General features: G+C 40.5%; 1 protein-coding gene across 2 annotated transcripts in view; it reads left to right on the plus strand.

Moving 5' to 3' along the window:
* Window positions 1-2,630: 2,630 nt before the first annotated feature.
* Window positions 2,631-17,085, plus strand: part of LOC139382763 (CD166 antigen homolog A-like) — a 61,746-nt gene continuing 47,291 nt past the window's right edge. The window contains exon 1 of one of the 2 annotated variants that reach the window (XM_071126900.1): window positions 2,631-2,888. In XM_071126900.1, coding sequence (XP_070983001.1) covers window positions 2,837-2,888 — 52 coding nt within the window. In that variant the 5' untranslated portion in view covers window positions 2,631-2,836. The remainder of the gene's footprint in view (window positions 2,889-17,085) is intronic. The other variant, XM_071126901.1, reaches the window with a different exon arrangement.

Genomic DNA, 17,085 nt, shown 5'->3' on the forward strand with positions numbered 1-17,085 from the left:
TGTATTAATTCCTAGCCACTGTACTTCTACATCTGCATTGCTTGCTCTTTGTGGTTTTAGGTGGAGTATCTGTATGAGCACTTTGTGACAATTGATGGTGTAAAAAGTGCTTTATAAATATTTTTGATTGATTTTAGTATTGTACTATTTTGTGTGCATCTTTTAGCTAAATTTGCTAGGATTTGCATAATATGTCATTTGTAATCTATAACACAATAAAAAAAACAGCATTTTCTTGCAATCTTGTATAGTATGAGGAGTTAGAGATAAAGTTTTTAATGTTCTTGTTCAACTATCTCAACTATATATGTTGGCCATCACTTCTTTCAGATGTTGAGTCTTGGAGTTATTTGCTTTAGCCTTGTCTACCCTAGCTAGTTTATGGGTCTCCTGAGAACCTAGCTCAAGTGCCAATTATACCAACCTGTTTTTGTTTGGTAATTGAATGCCGAAGTCTAAGGCTTTGTTACCATTCTGACCTAATCATTCTCACCCGTGTGGGGAAAAAAAAAAAAAAGTTATCTTTTTCTTCCTGTGCAGCCAGGCATATCACTCTCACAGAATATTGCTTTGTGGTTAACTCCTAATCAAATGGCATTTAGTTTTACACAACCAGTGCACGCAGTACATCCTTACAAAACCATTGTTCTTGAAATCCTTCCCCGGTTAGATACATTTTCACCCCCACAAATCGGCTTTTTACCCAAGCTTGACCACTCAGTTCATAGCACAGTGAGAGCTAAGTTCACAGTGTCTGGTTTTGTCAAATGCAAACTCCATAATCTCACTCACTTCTGATTCTCAGTCCCACTTCTGAATGTCTAGCAGCATTAGAAATGATGCTCTGCTCGTCTGATCAGAGCACCACCTCCTGAAATTGGTGCTTTGGTGGAGTCACTGGCAGAGGCTTCAAGGTAAGATATGAAGCTCAACAGACACAGAAATAAACTCTGAGTCACAGAAACCATCTAAAACCCACGGCCATCTCAGTTAACTGCAGCAGCAGCACACCTCAGCCTTGTACAAATTACCTTGACTAACCCCGCACATTGACTCGGTACCTCCTGTATATAGCCTCGTTATTGTTATGTAATTTGTATTAATTTTTCTTTTCTTTTTTTCTTTAGTATATTTAGCAAATATTTTCTTAACTCTATTTCTTGAACTGCACTGTTGGTTAAGGGCTTGTAAGTAAGCGTTTCACAGTAAGGTCTACACCTGTTGTATTCGGCACATGTGACAAATACAACTTGATTTGAAAACAAGTAAAGCCAGCAGCAGCAGAGTCTGAGTCTAGTGGGAGTATTGACTGTATAGTACTACCTACCCAAACATAAGTACTGACAGCTCACATATTCTCCAACCTTTTAAGATACCACTGTCCTCATTTCAATCCACACAGGATTAAAGTTTAACACCTGACGCACAATGCTGAGCCTCTAATCAGGACGTTAGTGAGGCGCTAGTTTGAACACCTACTGTCTCTCTCTGCCATCAGCAACTGAAATCAGGATTCAGTATGGGAGGAGCAATGTAATCTAGACATCATGCATTTTACATTTTTGAAATTTAGCAGACACTCTTATCCAGAGCGACATAGAGCAGACATTTGCAGATTTTTCACATAGCGGGCTCTGGGATTTCAACCAGCAACCTTTCGGTTACTGGCCCAACGCTCTTAACTTCTAGACTACCTGCCACCCTCATCATGCATTTTATTTCAGTCATTAGCATTATAAACTTGGGTGGCACATAAAACAGCACCTTAGCTATGAGGAGTCACAATAGAAACTGGCTGCAGTGGAGACTTTAGTGCTAGCCCACACCGCACCCTTTTCACATCCAGCCTGGCCTCAGAGCCATACGAAACATACTATACTTGGGTGTAATCCACGATAGTCTAGCAATCCAAAGGTTGCAAATTCCACTGGTATTTTATTCAAACTATCTCTTGCAATGCAAAGAGGCAATGTAAAATAACAGTGCGCTGCAGTTATGAATTTAAACTATGAAGAGCCACCTTGAGCCTTCCCACTGGGCAAAAACTGCTTGAATCAACGTTCAATGTGATGATGTTGAATCAACGTGGAAAACTTATTGATAAGGGAAATTCTTGTTTTTTAACCTAAATCCAATGACACGGTGATTTCACATTGAATTCACATTAGTTGACAACTCAACCAAATGTAAATCAAAACTAGACGTTGAAATGACATCTGGCCACTGTGTATGCATATATTTGTCTTATTTCACACACGGACAAGTGTGTATTCATTTCAAAATTTGTTTTTTGCATATCCCAGTCTCCCTGAGAACCTCTGAGCGTGGGGTCACGGACAGGGTCTGACATTATCAACAGCGAACCTGAAGCAATTTGGGTTAAGTGCCTTGCTCAAGGGCACATCAACAGATTTTTCAAATTGTTGGCTCAGAGATTCTAACTAGCAACTTTTTCGTTACTGGCCCAACACTCTAACCGCTAGTCTGTCTGTGTGTGTGTGTGTGTGTGTGTGTGTGTGTGTGTGTGTGTGTGTGTGTGTGTGCGTGCGTGCGCGTGTAATGCAGTGTGGAGTGGGATCCACAAGATTGTGGTAGATCCTGGGCGGAGTTGCTGTAAAATCCAACCCTACAGAGCTTCTCGTCGTCGCTCACTCGATGCGCTCCCACATTTGTTTGCCAAGGCAAGTGAGAGAGCACATGTTATACAGCAGTAACTGCATACAGTTAGTGAATATTTAACCCTGAAGTTTACGGAAAGAAGTTAACTGATCGATAATAACAAACATATTATCGAACTTTAGGAACAGCAGGGCAAGGATATCTGGCATTCGCCAGGATGCATTTTTCCGGCTGTCTGTGTGCCCTCCTCGTCGCGCTTGTCTACCAAGGTACTGTATGTAGCCTATCATGCATCATATCCTATCATGCGTCATATCTTACATTGTTTAAAAGAAAACTGATACATTTTGTCAACATTTTTAATAAACACATCATGGGAATTGCATGGGGATGATGAGTTTGTAGACGATACATCTGACGTGAAAATACATGTCATTCGATTAGCAATCTTGATTTACACTGAGGTTTGTGAATACAGAGTTATAGCTAGTTATAGTCATGGTTAGAACGTTATTTTGCCGCTCTACCATTATTGCTCATAGCATAACTACTGCGTAACTACAAGTTGTATAGCGCACAACCACTGGCCACACTTCGTGGGAGTGTTGAGCAGGTTTCGCCAGGTGATAGTCATGCGCTCTCAATTTGGGAGCGCTGTCCTCTCATTTTATTTAAATAATTACAACAGTAAATCGACTTTTCACAATAATTTGTGTGGTAAACGTTCATTCCGAAACATATACATTACGCACTCAAACGCGCACACTTACCAGTGTTTTCCCACGAGGCAGGAACGCCTTGCAGATTAAAGTTGGGCTTTTTTACATTCTGTAAATGTCGTTAAAGAAAGCTTTTTTTCCAATCCAACAAGTATGCACCATGTGTTTAAGCATTCAGACGCAACATTTAACCAATATGCAGTGGAGCTCTGAATAGTCCTTTGGGAGAGGGAAAAACCTGTTCTCAGAGCATTTCGTATAATTTTTTACGTAAATCAGAGACACTCCATTTAGTATGACATGTTATGTTTCGTATGGTATGTATTAATTTATGGATGTCCATCACCCATTTCATATGATATGTTACGAAATACAATTAGTATAATATGTTATGAATGTTCAAACTTTCAATATGTTACGAATTTGCAAAATGCATGATTTGTTACGAATTCCAGCTAGGTGGCGCTAGCTAGGCTAGGGGTTAGGTTTAAGATTAGGAGTTAGGTTAAATCAAAATCAAATCAAATGTTATTTGTCACATGCGCCGAGGGGTTAGGTTTAGGGGAATAATTAGCTAAAAGGGTTAAGGTTAGGGGAAGGGTTAATTAACATGCTACGCTGTTGCAAAGTAGCTTAAAAGTAGTAAGTAGTTGAAAAGTTGCTAATTAGCAAAAAAAAAATACGTTGTCCGTGATGAGATTCGAACGCACAACCTTTGGGTTGCTAGACGTTTGCGTTATATGCCCGACCAACCAACTGCCCTTTGTTTTTGTCTTAAGCAACCATCTGTCTTATGTAACCATACCAAACATAACATATCCACACTGGTAAGTGTGCGCGTTTGAGTGCGTAATGTATATGTTTCGGAATGAACGTTTACCACACAAATTATTGTGAAAAGTCGATTTACTGTTGTAATTATTTAAATAAAATGAGAGGACAGCGCTCCCAAATTGAGAGCGCATGACTATCACCTGGCGAAACCTGCTTAACACTCCCACAAAGTGTGGCCAGTGGTTGTGCGCTAAATGGCGTGTCTCGGAATTACATACAGAATAATATGAAATGCTCTGCGACCAGGCTGGGAAGGGAGGTGGGTGATCTGACTTAGGTCCTCCTCTGTCTGACACTGTCACTTGACATGCCTGTCATTGTAAATTACAGTGTGCCTCACTTGTCACTGTCACCCGCTCTCAGGCGTTTTTACTTGAACTGGTTGGAAAAAAGAGCCTCCCCTATAATAATAGCATGTCGCGTGTTAACAGTTTTAACAGTCTCGTTGGACTGTGTGTTGTCGTTCTGTTGCCAATTGCCGCTGGTTTTAAAATAGTGGAATTTGAAGGCCTTTAGGGTGGGGCTGTAATTTAGGTTTATAGCCCCCCACATCAACATTTGATGAGTTAACATGATGCTGGCAGTTTGGCCGTCAGTCCTCCATAAATGGTGAAACCATGTGTCTGTTTGCTTGTTCTATGGAGGATTTATGATGACTTTTCAATGTGCTGGTTACTCATTACAACTTCATATGCAGTGTCATTTTAAGAAGCATTAGGCAACCATCTAGTTATTCATCTTCATCAAATCACAAAATTCCTTAGTCTAAACACCACATATTTCATCTATCACTCATGCCACCTTGTAAATGTTGAATTGGAGGTTTTAAACTAAGTGCTCAGTTTGTGAAGGTAGTTTTCAGAATAGACACCATCAGTCAGTAATTAGATACACTGTTGATCTTTTATTCCAAAAATTATCCTCTGGCAAGCTGTTCAGGCCAATCATGACCAAAACCTCCCGCAACCTGAACAGTTTCTTTCCCCTGGCTGTGGCCCTCACCAACCGGCCATTGGGCCCATAGAGACTAAAGGACTATGCACTCTATGCTGCACACGGGATCAAGCCATCTCTGAACTGTACACAAAATAACTGCACTATACTGCATTGCACTCTGTTCATCTCTCTGCATTTAGATATATTCATACTGATACTGTACATCCACTGTATATCAACTGTATATCCATCATATATTTGTTTACTGACTGCACATTCTCTTATATGTTTATCCTCAGTCTATCTAGTTGTATATAATGTACCATATGTCAACTTTGTTTAAACTCCACTGTCGGTATTCTGGCTCTAAAGGTTGTCTATGACTAGCAGCACCATATCACCAAGTCACATTCTGAGTATGTGTAAACGTACTTGGTGAATACAGGTGATTCGGATTCCATTGCTGTGACCCTCAGCCTAGACCAGATAGTGCTGGAAAAACAGGGCCCTGAAAGACTTTTAGAACAAATAGTCTGCATAGGTGCATTTGTTTTTTTGTTCCCTGCTTTCCCGCCACCCCTCCCCCATCCTCACCCTACCCCCCCTGGAATAGACAACACTCAGTCACACCTGGTATTACTCGTCAAGCAAGTAGGGCTCTTCATTTGCTAATGGACTAATCTGGCCCCTGTTCGCGTGGGGACCACAAGGTTTCATTGTCTGAGTGAAACCTCATTGAAATATATTCATCCACTTTCTCACTCTCCGTAACCAGTTTTTGTCCTGACATGATAGATACATGTTCAGTTGATTGGTGTAGAGAAAGACTGGAGCGATTTGCATTCTCAGTTTGCACTTGGGATTTTGCGCATGTTAATTTGTGTGACTGTGCACGTCACGTCTTGTTTAGAGGCGGGTTTGTCTAGATGTTTGTGGTTGTTCTATCTCCCATTGACTCCTTATACAATGTAGCCCTTCATGCAAAATGTAGTTTCATGGATGGAAAGCACAATAACATGAAACTCTTCATCCTTAATCGTAGATGTTTATGATCCAGATCCTATTTTCAAAGGAGAGTGTATGTGGGTGGGGCAAGACAGTGATATCAGATAATGCAATTGTAATATCATTATTAACTTGATGTCCTACAGTTAAATAAAGGTTAAACAATAAAAATGTAAATGCTGATGACAAGTTCCATGACAGTGTTATAGGGAGGTGACATGTTAGAATATAAATAAAGTACCACTGCCATGCTGAAAATGCCACACTTTAGCTCTGAGGAGAGTGGGTGTCACTCAGGATGACATCATTTTGTGTGCTCTACACTTGCATTTACGGGTCTTCAATCTGTAAATCATTCCTGTAGTATCTTTACAGAAAATGTCACCATCCTACATCATAATACTGCAAATATGGATGTTTTTAATTAGTTATTTGTGCATTGCATGACAGCATCAATAGTTTGGTATACAGGACTATATATTTATTCCTATGAGTGTCTTTCTCTCCTTTTCTGAATTCATTTCCTACCCCTCATTTAGATATGAATTACTGAAAATGGCCTTAATCACACATCATACCCAATAAACATACCACTTTTATCCAGCTTTGCAAATGTTCAACTCGCACTGACAGCTCTTCATTTCCTTCAAAGCCACTGTGGGACAGTCAGTGTTGTGTTTGAACTGACAGTTTATGTATGTCATAGGAAATTGCAATGAGCAACGTTAAATGGTCTCATTCTTTGAGGGTATCTCTTGCTTTTCTCAGTCTTTCCAGTATATCATTGAAGTGCTAGAAAACAACTGGTGAAAAAAGAAAATAACTTGTATATTTTGATAAGGGGCATCATATTTTGGGCAATCTGGGAGTGGGAGGACATATTAATTCTAGTAAACCTACTGCACTATTGTGGCTCTGCCTCTTTATAATTTAATCCAGATTAGGGTCATAGAGACTAATTTAGTTTTAATCCACTTTGAGGCCTCTCGAGAAAAGGGGTGAGTGAAAGATGGAACCTATCCTTTTACCCAAATGCTGTGGATGAGGGTGAGCTAGCCAATAGGTCAGGGTTCCCCAACTGGCCGCCCGTGGGCCGAATTTGGCCCGCAGGTGGTTTTTATTTAATTGGGAGGACAATGTGTACAGAGACAGTTGATTAGGTGGAGGGTCCAGGATCCTACTGAGGGACCTGTAGTGGTTGCAATGGCCCTGCTCTCTGTGTGTTCTCAGTCGTTAGTAGGACCAAAATTCAGTGTCTTTGTGTCTACATATCATTACGATAACTGCTGGTGAACTGGCCAATATTTACCTAGCTATTTGAAGTGGAGCTTTCCCGATACAGCTAATATCACAGGTGAGAGGGAGAGCATACAGCTCTATGAATGAAAACGCATCCCTACACTTTAGGAAAAGGGGTTCCAAAAGGGTTCTTCGGCTGTCCTCATAGGAGAACCCTTTTTGGTTCTGTGGAGAGGGTTCTATATTGAACCTAAAATGATTCTTCCTCGAACCAAAAAGGTTTCTTCAAAGAGATCTCTTATGGGGACAGCCGAAGAACCCTTTTAGGTTGTAGATAGCACCTTTTTTTCTAGGAGTGTACATGAGTGAGAATGGGCTGTGATATGCACACATCTAGCATACTAGATTCATTCACTCTGGTTCAATCTCTGATTTCTTCCCTGAAATGTTCAATTCTCAGTATTCACTTAGTTTAGAGAAAAGTATCGCCACTTTCTGTTAAGAGCTCAGGATTCTCCGACATTATCTGTAGTGAGAAAATGTTTCAGCACTACAGAGCTATAGTCAGGCAGCAATGATAACATTTAAGCCAACACAGAAAACAGTGTATTTCCGCAATGTGAAAAAGAGTATTCACAGTGACTGGACACACACAGCTGTAAGATGTACAGCTTTGCTTAAGGAAAATGAAAGGGCTTGTGTGGCCATTGTAATCAGTCTCAAACAATGACTCACCGGTGAAAAAAACATTTTGTCTGCCTGTGACAGTTTTACACACGAGGGTGTCAGTAAAACAGCCAAGAGAGTCTCAATTACACTAGCTAGTATGATTAGCTCATCCCAGTTTTAGAAAGGAGCGGGAGATACGTTCGGTTTCAACAGTCATGATTGAGATTTCCCCTTAATCCTCCCCTTATCCAGAAAACTCACAACTCTGCTTGTATTGTCACTGGTTAGACAGGTTGTAAAGGCCTGGGTTGGTTTTTATTAGACAGCTTAAGATATATGACATGTTTTACAAATAGATTACATTTCCAGTCACACATTCCTGCGTGAAAGCTATAATGTAAAAATGTTGGAGAATGGCACAGAACACCCTGGTATTTCATTGAATGGAGATGCCAGCCTTCGAGTCTGCATATGTATTCTATCTTTCTTCATCATAGCACTCCTGCTATTCACACACAAAAAAAATATATTTATTTGTTATATGGAGGGAGTAAATACATTTTAGAGAAAGCCTTTAATTAATAACAGGAGTGAGATGACTAGTCCCTTATGCTGAAATGCACCCATTGAAATGTATGAGGGTATCTTTGGTTTTGGGGAAAGCCTACAGCGCACTGGAAACGGCTCGGCCCCTGTTTTGGGACAAAAAAGTGAGGTTGTTTCTCTGTTTTGTTATTCACATTATCCCCCCTGCTTTCTCTGGGTTCCTGCGGACTCCCCCCGACAGTATTGATGCTGACTTCTCCTGCCGTCTCCTCTCTTTGTCATGAAGATGGAACAGCCCACCCCCCCTGGGAGGGCATTGAGTATCTTCCCCCTGTTCTCCCACCTCTCATATGCGCAAGGCAATCCAAGCCTACTGGGGGAAAGTAGGTCTGGTCCATATGAAAGCTAATGACATGGCCCATAATGAATGACACAACAATCTTAGTTGAAATATTCCTTGGAAAGCTTTTTACTAGGTGTCATTTAATTAGAATAGTTCATTAGCTATACCATTAGCTGTGTGCATGAAGAGGAAGGGGAGGTGTCCCCAAACTCTTTGTTCTCAGAACTCATAGAAGAAAATGTATCTTGTCTTCTTTTCCTCACATTGCCTGATGGAATCTGAAAAGAGAAAAAGCAGAAATCGCTCTCAATAAGAGAGCTCCTAAGCACTAGGAACTCAACCAGACCCACTAAAGGTCAGTGGGGAAACTGCCAAAATGTACACACCCATAAAGTGATTATATTGCCACCTATTTACATGGATTCAGGGCTGAAGCCGGTGGTACTATTGTATCACACCTATTTTTGAATCTCTCTGCAATCCAGAGCGGTCTATTGAGATGACAATGTCATTGTAGCAGAAATAAGAAGCATTGGGCAATAAAATGTCATGCAATTTTCACTTTCCCATTCACTTTTAAATCGCTTTTTGGTCAGAAACAGTCCATCAATAGCGACTGGTCTCTATTCATTCAAACTTTATTTTGCAATTTTCAGCCATGAAAACACAATGTCATATTTAGTGTAGCTCCATGAAGTATCCTGCCCCAGGGATCCAAACATAAGTGTTTTGTGTCTGCATTTGACCTCAGTAGTCCCCCATTCTAGCCTTTATAAAATCTAGTTCTTTGTGCACTGTTGATGTCCCTCATCTATCCTTCTGAGAAGGCGGCACACTACGGAGCCTGGAGCTATCTATGATTACATGCTGCTTCAGATGAACTTGCAGGAGTTCTCATTCAAACCCAGAGAGCGCCTCACTTTCAACAAGGGACAGACACTCAGTCACTGCATATCTCTGCTTTCTGGAGATTAAAACGCCTGTCATTTTTGCATGCCAGGGTATATAAACTCGTAAAAATACAGAATATCATATTCAACCCTTTTTCTTCAGCCCACTCACATGTCAAGAGTGCAGGGTGTACTCTTCCTTAGTTGCTTTGAAGTATTCTTCAAGGTCCTAAACATGTTGCTCAGGCAGTTTCAAATGCATGCTTCCTCTCATGCGTTGGATTCCTGGCTCTAAATCCCAGGTGGTAAAGGACTTTGTAAGAGAGTGGTATTTATGCTGATACTTATCTGGCTGTGGAGCTCTCGCTGCCTGGAATTCAAAGCCTTGTATTAGCCTTGGGTGTATGGAGTTCCTTCACCTGATGCGTACATGAAAAATCCAGAACCAAGGCTTTTGTGATCATTCGTAACAATACATTTTAGTTCATCTTTTATATATTCTAAACATAAATCTGAATGATTCTTTTTACCATATGATAAAAGTATGTTAAAAGGTGTCTGGTGAGGTTGAGATCTAGACATATTTACTTGTCACTTCCTGACCATAGAGAGCCCTTATTTTCTATGGTAGAGTAGGTCAGGGCGTGACTGGGGGGTTTTCTAGTTGTTATTTTCTATGTGGGGTTCTAGTTTAGTTTTTCTATGTTGGTGTTTGGTATGATTCCCAATTAGAGGCAGCTGGCTATCGTTGTCTCTAATTGGGGATCATATTTAAGTAGCATTTTTTCCACCTGTGTTTTATGGGATATTGTTTTGAGTTAGTGTATGTTACACCTATTTGTTACGGTTCGTTGTTTGTTTCATTCTTTCTTTGTTGTTTTGTGCGTTTCTAATAAATAATATGTGGAAACCATATCGCGTTACAGCTTGGTCCGATAATTATTCCAGCGAACGTGACATTGCTGGTCAGTCACTGGTTGATTCTGGCCTTAAGGGCGTGATACTCATAAAACTGCATTGTGAATGACCACTGCAATTTACTGTTTATATAGAAGGTATATACAGTACAGTGTATTTTTTAAATTAAATCTAAGTACTCAGAATTCTTCACACCAGCTCTATTATCTTAGATGTTGAACCACTTCACTTTCAATTAAGTAAAATGATGCTCTAGTAAATGTGTCACAGTGTGGATGCCGTTGATAATGAATGCCATGTAAAACTGTGAGGTGTTTCATTAGCTAGTTGCTACTGTGCAGTAGCTGTATTCTAACCCTTCCATTGTCAGACATTAGTGGGTAGGTGAAAAGCCTCTTGTGCACCATTTAGATGGAGAACCTAATTATCTAATGGGACTCATCTTGAGAGGTCAAGTAGCCCCATGTTCCTGCAGAGAATTCTGAAAAGTACTTTAACTCCCATCGGAGATGTTAAACCAGGGTTTCCCAAACTCGGTCCTTGGGACCCTAAGGGGTGTACGTTTTGTTTTTTGCCATAGCTCTACATAGCTGATTCAAATAATCACCTAATTATCAAACTAATCATCAAGCTTATCTATGCATTGTCACTCCACCCTTACCTACATGTACAAATTACCTCGACTAACCCTGCACATTGACTTGGTACCGGTACCACCTGTATATAGCCTCGTTATTGTTATTTTATTGTGTTACTTTTTATTACATTTTTTAATTTAGTTTATTTATTAAATATTTTCTTAACTCTTTTTCTTGAACTGCATTCTTGGTTAAGGGTTTGTAAGTAAGCACCTGTAAGCATCAATTTGATTTGATATGAAAAGCTTTGATAATTTGAATTAGCTTTGTAGTGTTCGGGCAAAAACAAAATGTGCACTCTTTGGGGTCCCCAGGACCGAGTTTGGGAAACGCTGTGTTAAGCAGTGAGACAGCTTAAGACGGATCACAGGAATTTGCAATGAAACACTAGAATCTGTTCTACAATGATGAGTCTTTTGCTTTAGAAACACCTTTCATGTCAGAGAGAAGGAATTGTGTTTTCTAAAGGAATCACAAACAAATTCAGCTGCATAGTTCCGTGTCAAATAAATGCTGCATTATTCGAAGTGCCAGCCCCAGTATATGAGAGCGAAGCAGTTGTAAAATAAACTTCCAGGTGTTTCATTTTGAGTAATGGAGGTGCCATAACCCATTATGAATGTGTTTGCATTCTCACCTGCAGTAGATACAACGAGGAGAGGATTTCTCTTTTCCTAATGTAATGATAGTGATTTCATTTAAATTCTCCGGGTTATGCAATAAGAGATTCTCACAATGGAAAATGCATAACAATTGGCTAGTCATATTAGTTTATGTGTTGTATGGATGAATGGGTATGGCATTCCCCCTCTCTCTCTGAGGAAATCTCTGGATTACCTGTCCCATGCTCCAGGCCTTGCCATTGTGTGTTTGCCTATAAACAGATCTGACACAGGCAATGCATCACAGTGGAGAGCATCACTACCCCTGTCTGCCATTACATGCACATTTACCCAGACAGTAATGTCTCCAGATGGCCTCGCCAGTAATTGGATCGCTTTGTCACCCTTTGGCACCAGACAGTACTTTTCCGGGTTCTCATATACATTTGTTATTGATGTCCATGCTTCATAGAGTGTTGTCTCATATTGTGATCCCCACACAGAATGTTGCTGTTGCTTGTTCTTTTGTCCGTGTGGACTGTTGAGAGGCTGTTGTTCTGTACGTACGGAATGTTCTAGGGCAGGTTTTACATTTGACTATTCAAAGTGTGAGGATCCAGCCCAAGAGCTCTCCAAGCCAACGGACTCTTTAATCAGGAGATGTTTGCTGCGTGGATTCATTCTGTTGGAATGATATGAGTCATACAGCTGAAATGTTGCTTATCGACAGGCTCCTGTGAAGTTATCGTGTCTTTCTGCTGCTGGTGATAGTGAAGGCAAATCAGCTCATTATCAGGGGAATCGGCAAACCTCCTGTTCAAAAGCACCAATGTTGGAATATGTTCGGTACAGACAGACAGCAGGGGATACTAGTGAAAGACGCATGGCGCCAGGCTAAGTGGTTTAAAGCACTTATGTTGATATATGGCTGCTCTCGTGTGATGATGGAAGGAGAAAATGTAATGGCCATTGAGTCATTTGTAGTAAAACTAATGAAAATATGTTACACCTGAGAATGAATGCTCATAAACGAGGGACACCTAAGTGAATGGTAATACTCGATGTGAGGTGACAGTTCTAACAATTGATTGATTTGAAAAGTAAATACAAGTGTTCAACTTCTCTCCTTTGTTTCTGACGAACGTAATAATCTTACCAGAACATAACCTTTTTAAACAAGTCATGTTCTCTACCCCACTCTGTGTATAAAATGTATTAATTTTAGTTTTATAATACTCCCTGTGTTTTCAAGCCTTTAAAAAAAGGGAACATTTGTCAGCAGTAGGCAGTGAACTAAAATAAGCAATTTTGTCTTGTAATTGTGAGGGGAAGAGTGGCTGAAGTATGCCATTTTCACAAAGTGCTTGAATGACATTTGAATGTATGCAATTTCTCCCATGGATTTTTGTGACAATGCCACGTTTTATAATAATGGGTCAAAAGCATACTTATATTATCATTTTTCATGTGCCCACATTTGCATATTTACTGTATGTAGTACACTTACGTATTTTATGCTTACTGTAATCTCGCAAAAATCCCTGCACAGAAATGCTTATTACATACTTAGTGGAATACAGCCTCTTGAGGATTTAATCACATCTTATGAAGGTTGATAGTAAATTCATTATCTTTTCTGTACAGTTGTCTGTTGGGGAACAGCTTTGCATTGCACACTTTAATTGACTGAAAGCCTACTTAAATTGAAAAATACATCTGCATATTATGATTATGTTGGGAGAGCGCTCAAGCACTGCAGTGTGGTGGTTAGAAAACGACAGGTATTAAAACCTACTGCCTCCCGAGCTTTACAGGCTGCATCCTGCTCAACCAGTTTGAAAAATACTTTTTAATTTAAAAAAAAGTTGTATAATTGTAAGTGTCGCTCTTTGCCAGCGAGGCCAGGCGTGGAGACAGTGATAACAGTGTAGTAATAGTTGTAGTAATAGTTGAGTTCAGAAGGACATTGGGTTTTCAACTCATGCTGTCCTGGAGGCATCCATGTTAGTCACTGGACTGTGTGCTCAGTCTGTTATTGGACCAGCACAGCGTTCCCTCTCTCCATTTCTCCTTAATCTCTGTGTTAATCTCTCTGAGGGAGTGGAGGGGGGAGATCACTGCACTCTATTCTAGATACATGGCTCATTATTGACCTCAGGGTCAACAGGCAGAACCTTTGGCAGCCTAGCCCAGAACCCTAGAATGGGGGGTGCCAAAGAGTGTGCCAAGTCACACACAAAAGCTTTCTCTGTTTTGTTCTGCACATTGAATGTTACTTCCCGGTCCACTTTATTTAGATAGTATATCTGTAGATGCTCTACCGACTGTCCACAGAATATCAGTAACATTTGTACTAACTATCTACTAACCCTAGCTCTAGCTCTAACCCTAACCTTGACCCTTATTCTAACTCTAAATTGAACCCTAACCTTAACCCTTACCCTAACCCTTATTCTAACCCTAACCGTAATATTAGCAAGCAGATGCTTATCAGCAGATAGTTTGTTGATATTATGACTGTTTTATCTATTATCTGTAGATAAATCTGCATGATACAAATAAAGTGTGACCTCCCTTGTTATACATTTACTAAATCAGAGTAAACAATATTATTTCTGCAAGGAAGACGAGAAACGACATCTTCCTTTTGGAATTGATAGAAACTGTAACTAGGAGCGTGATATCCCCCTCATAAATCAAATCAAATATTATTGGTCACATGCACTGAATACAACAGGTGTAGACTTTACAGTGAAGTGCTGACTTACGAGGCCTTTTCCAACAGTGCAGTTAAAAAGGAAGATAAATATTTGCTACATAAAAAAGGAAATCGTAACTATATAGAGACTATATACAAGGAGTACCAGTACTGAGTCAATGTGCAGGGGTACCAGGTAGTTGAGGTAATGGAGGCAAGTCAGTATGTACATATAGGTAGGGGTAGAGTGACCAGGCAATCAGGATATATCATAAACAGGATATATAATAAACAATGTAGCAGCAGTGTATGTGAAGAGTCTGAATGTGTGTGTGGGGGGGGCGTCAATATGTGTGTGTGTGTAGGTAGCCATTGGATGAACTGTTCAGCAGTCTTATGGCTTTGGGGTAGAAGTTGTTCAGGAGCTTTTTGGTCCCAGACTTGGCACTCTGGTACTACTTGCAGTGCAGTAGCAGAGAGAACAGCCTATGACTTGGGTGGCTGGAGTCTCTGACATAGCCTTAGACATTTTCAACCTGTCACAGCAGTCCTCCAAAACATGTGACGTTGGTTGGTGGGCATAACATTTTAAAATACACAGACAGGATGCCCATGCAGGTATTTAATCATCTGTGTGTATTATCTGCATTCCATGTGTTCATTCATGTTATCTGTGTTGCCTTCTGAGTGACCTCAAACCCCCAGTGTTTAGAATGTCAAGCAGAACACAAACTCTCCGAATTCACAGCTAATGCCCTCTTAATACCAACCAGGCGGTGGACCTTATTGGAATGGAAGACAGGCCTGGTCTGTTTCACAGTGAAGGGTTGAAAGGTCAGTTCTGTCATTAGATGTTCCACAACACAGTGCACTACTTACTGGGATCATGAGGAAGCATCAAGCACCGCTATGGCAATTACACAAGATGAAAGCCATTGCCGGCAGTCAGTTGAACAAATGGACATATTTGTATTAGCTTTTTTACAACATAATAAGACATACATTATTGATAGTGCAAAGTACAAACAAACAATGAAACTGTCGGTTCTGTTGAGTGTATACACCCATTAATCATTCATTTTGCATCGGGGAAATGTCAACTCCTGCTTCTTACACCATCTAATGAAGCACTTTCAGATCAATAGCTGGATGGTGTTTTGTTTACACATAAATATAAGTGATCAGCCTTGGGGTCGTATCACCTAACTCCCTCCACACACACCCCTATCCAAACAGCCAGGGCAGGAGTGGGGCTGCTAGCATGATCGAGGCTATAGAAAAGGGAGAGAGAGAAAGAGAAAGAGAGAGAGAGAGATAGAGAGGGAGGAAGGGGGTAGTAATGAGCCCTGCAGGGGATGCTTTAGGCGGAGATGCGTGCCTGTAACTGAAACATACTAGATGTTTGAATGCAGGTTAAACTACAGTCATTCTTACACGAAGGGCAATGGGTTAAGAGCAGCCTATAGCTTTGGTTCCTCTCTGTTTTAATCTGACTACTCCAAAGTGCCTTTCCTTGTCATTGTTGATATAAATGCTAGCCACAAGGGTGTTGGGTGTCCAGGCTTGCTTGTGAAGTGGTTTGTTACAGGGACATTGTTAGAAACCCCCAGGGCTACTAATGAAATTGAACTGAATGGTAAATTGAATGTCAAACGAACCCAGTCTGAGAGAGGACTGGGCCTAGAAATTGTGCTCATGCTCTGCTGCTTGTGTGCTAGCTTTGCCTCAGGCAGGGAAGGATAGGATAAGAATTTTATGGCTGGCCATATGCAAAAAAAAACGAACATGTGCTGTCTGATGCAATACCTGTTGAAGAGGTGTGTTGAGAGTAGGAACACTTTGATGTCAAGAATGTTGTCTTCAAGTGCCAAGACCATTTTGAAGTTACCTTAATAACCCTTTTGTCATATCAAGCCTGTCAGAATGGACCAGTGTGCTATGTAATGATTTATCTGTGAGGAGGCTAATGTCTTTGTAAAGAATAGAAAGACCCTCACACTGTTTATGCTCCCAATTCCCCCGCTTTGTCTTTTCCATAGACATGGCGGAATCAATTCAATTTCTGCAGCAATTAGAAGAAACATGTTCTTCAAAGGTCACATGTCGACACAGCTGTTGAGCAGATGTTTAGTGAATAAGCTGGAAAGAAATAACACTGAGGTAAGAATGTCTGATTTGTCATCAAGTTCATTCAAAGTCAGACTCCAAAATGTGGTTCTGACTTGGTAATCAAGAAGCTCCATTAGCCCTCCCACACTGTTCTTTCACTCTGTAGTCTGACTAGTTCAAAGTTACATTAAGTGCTTCCGTAACATACAGTACGTAACCCATAGACCACTAGACTGAGGTAGTCTCCGTTTCTGCAGAAGCAGCAGAATGACATCATTGCTACAAATCTGGATGCAGTGAATTAGATTAGGAGTTAATGG

The sequence above is a fragment of the Oncorhynchus clarkii genome, chromosome 24 (genome assembly GCF_045791955.1).
Source record: "Oncorhynchus clarkii lewisi isolate Uvic-CL-2024 chromosome 24, UVic_Ocla_1.0, whole genome shotgun sequence".
Classification (NCBI taxonomy): Eukaryota; Metazoa; Chordata; class Actinopteri; order Salmoniformes; family Salmonidae; genus Oncorhynchus; species Oncorhynchus clarkii.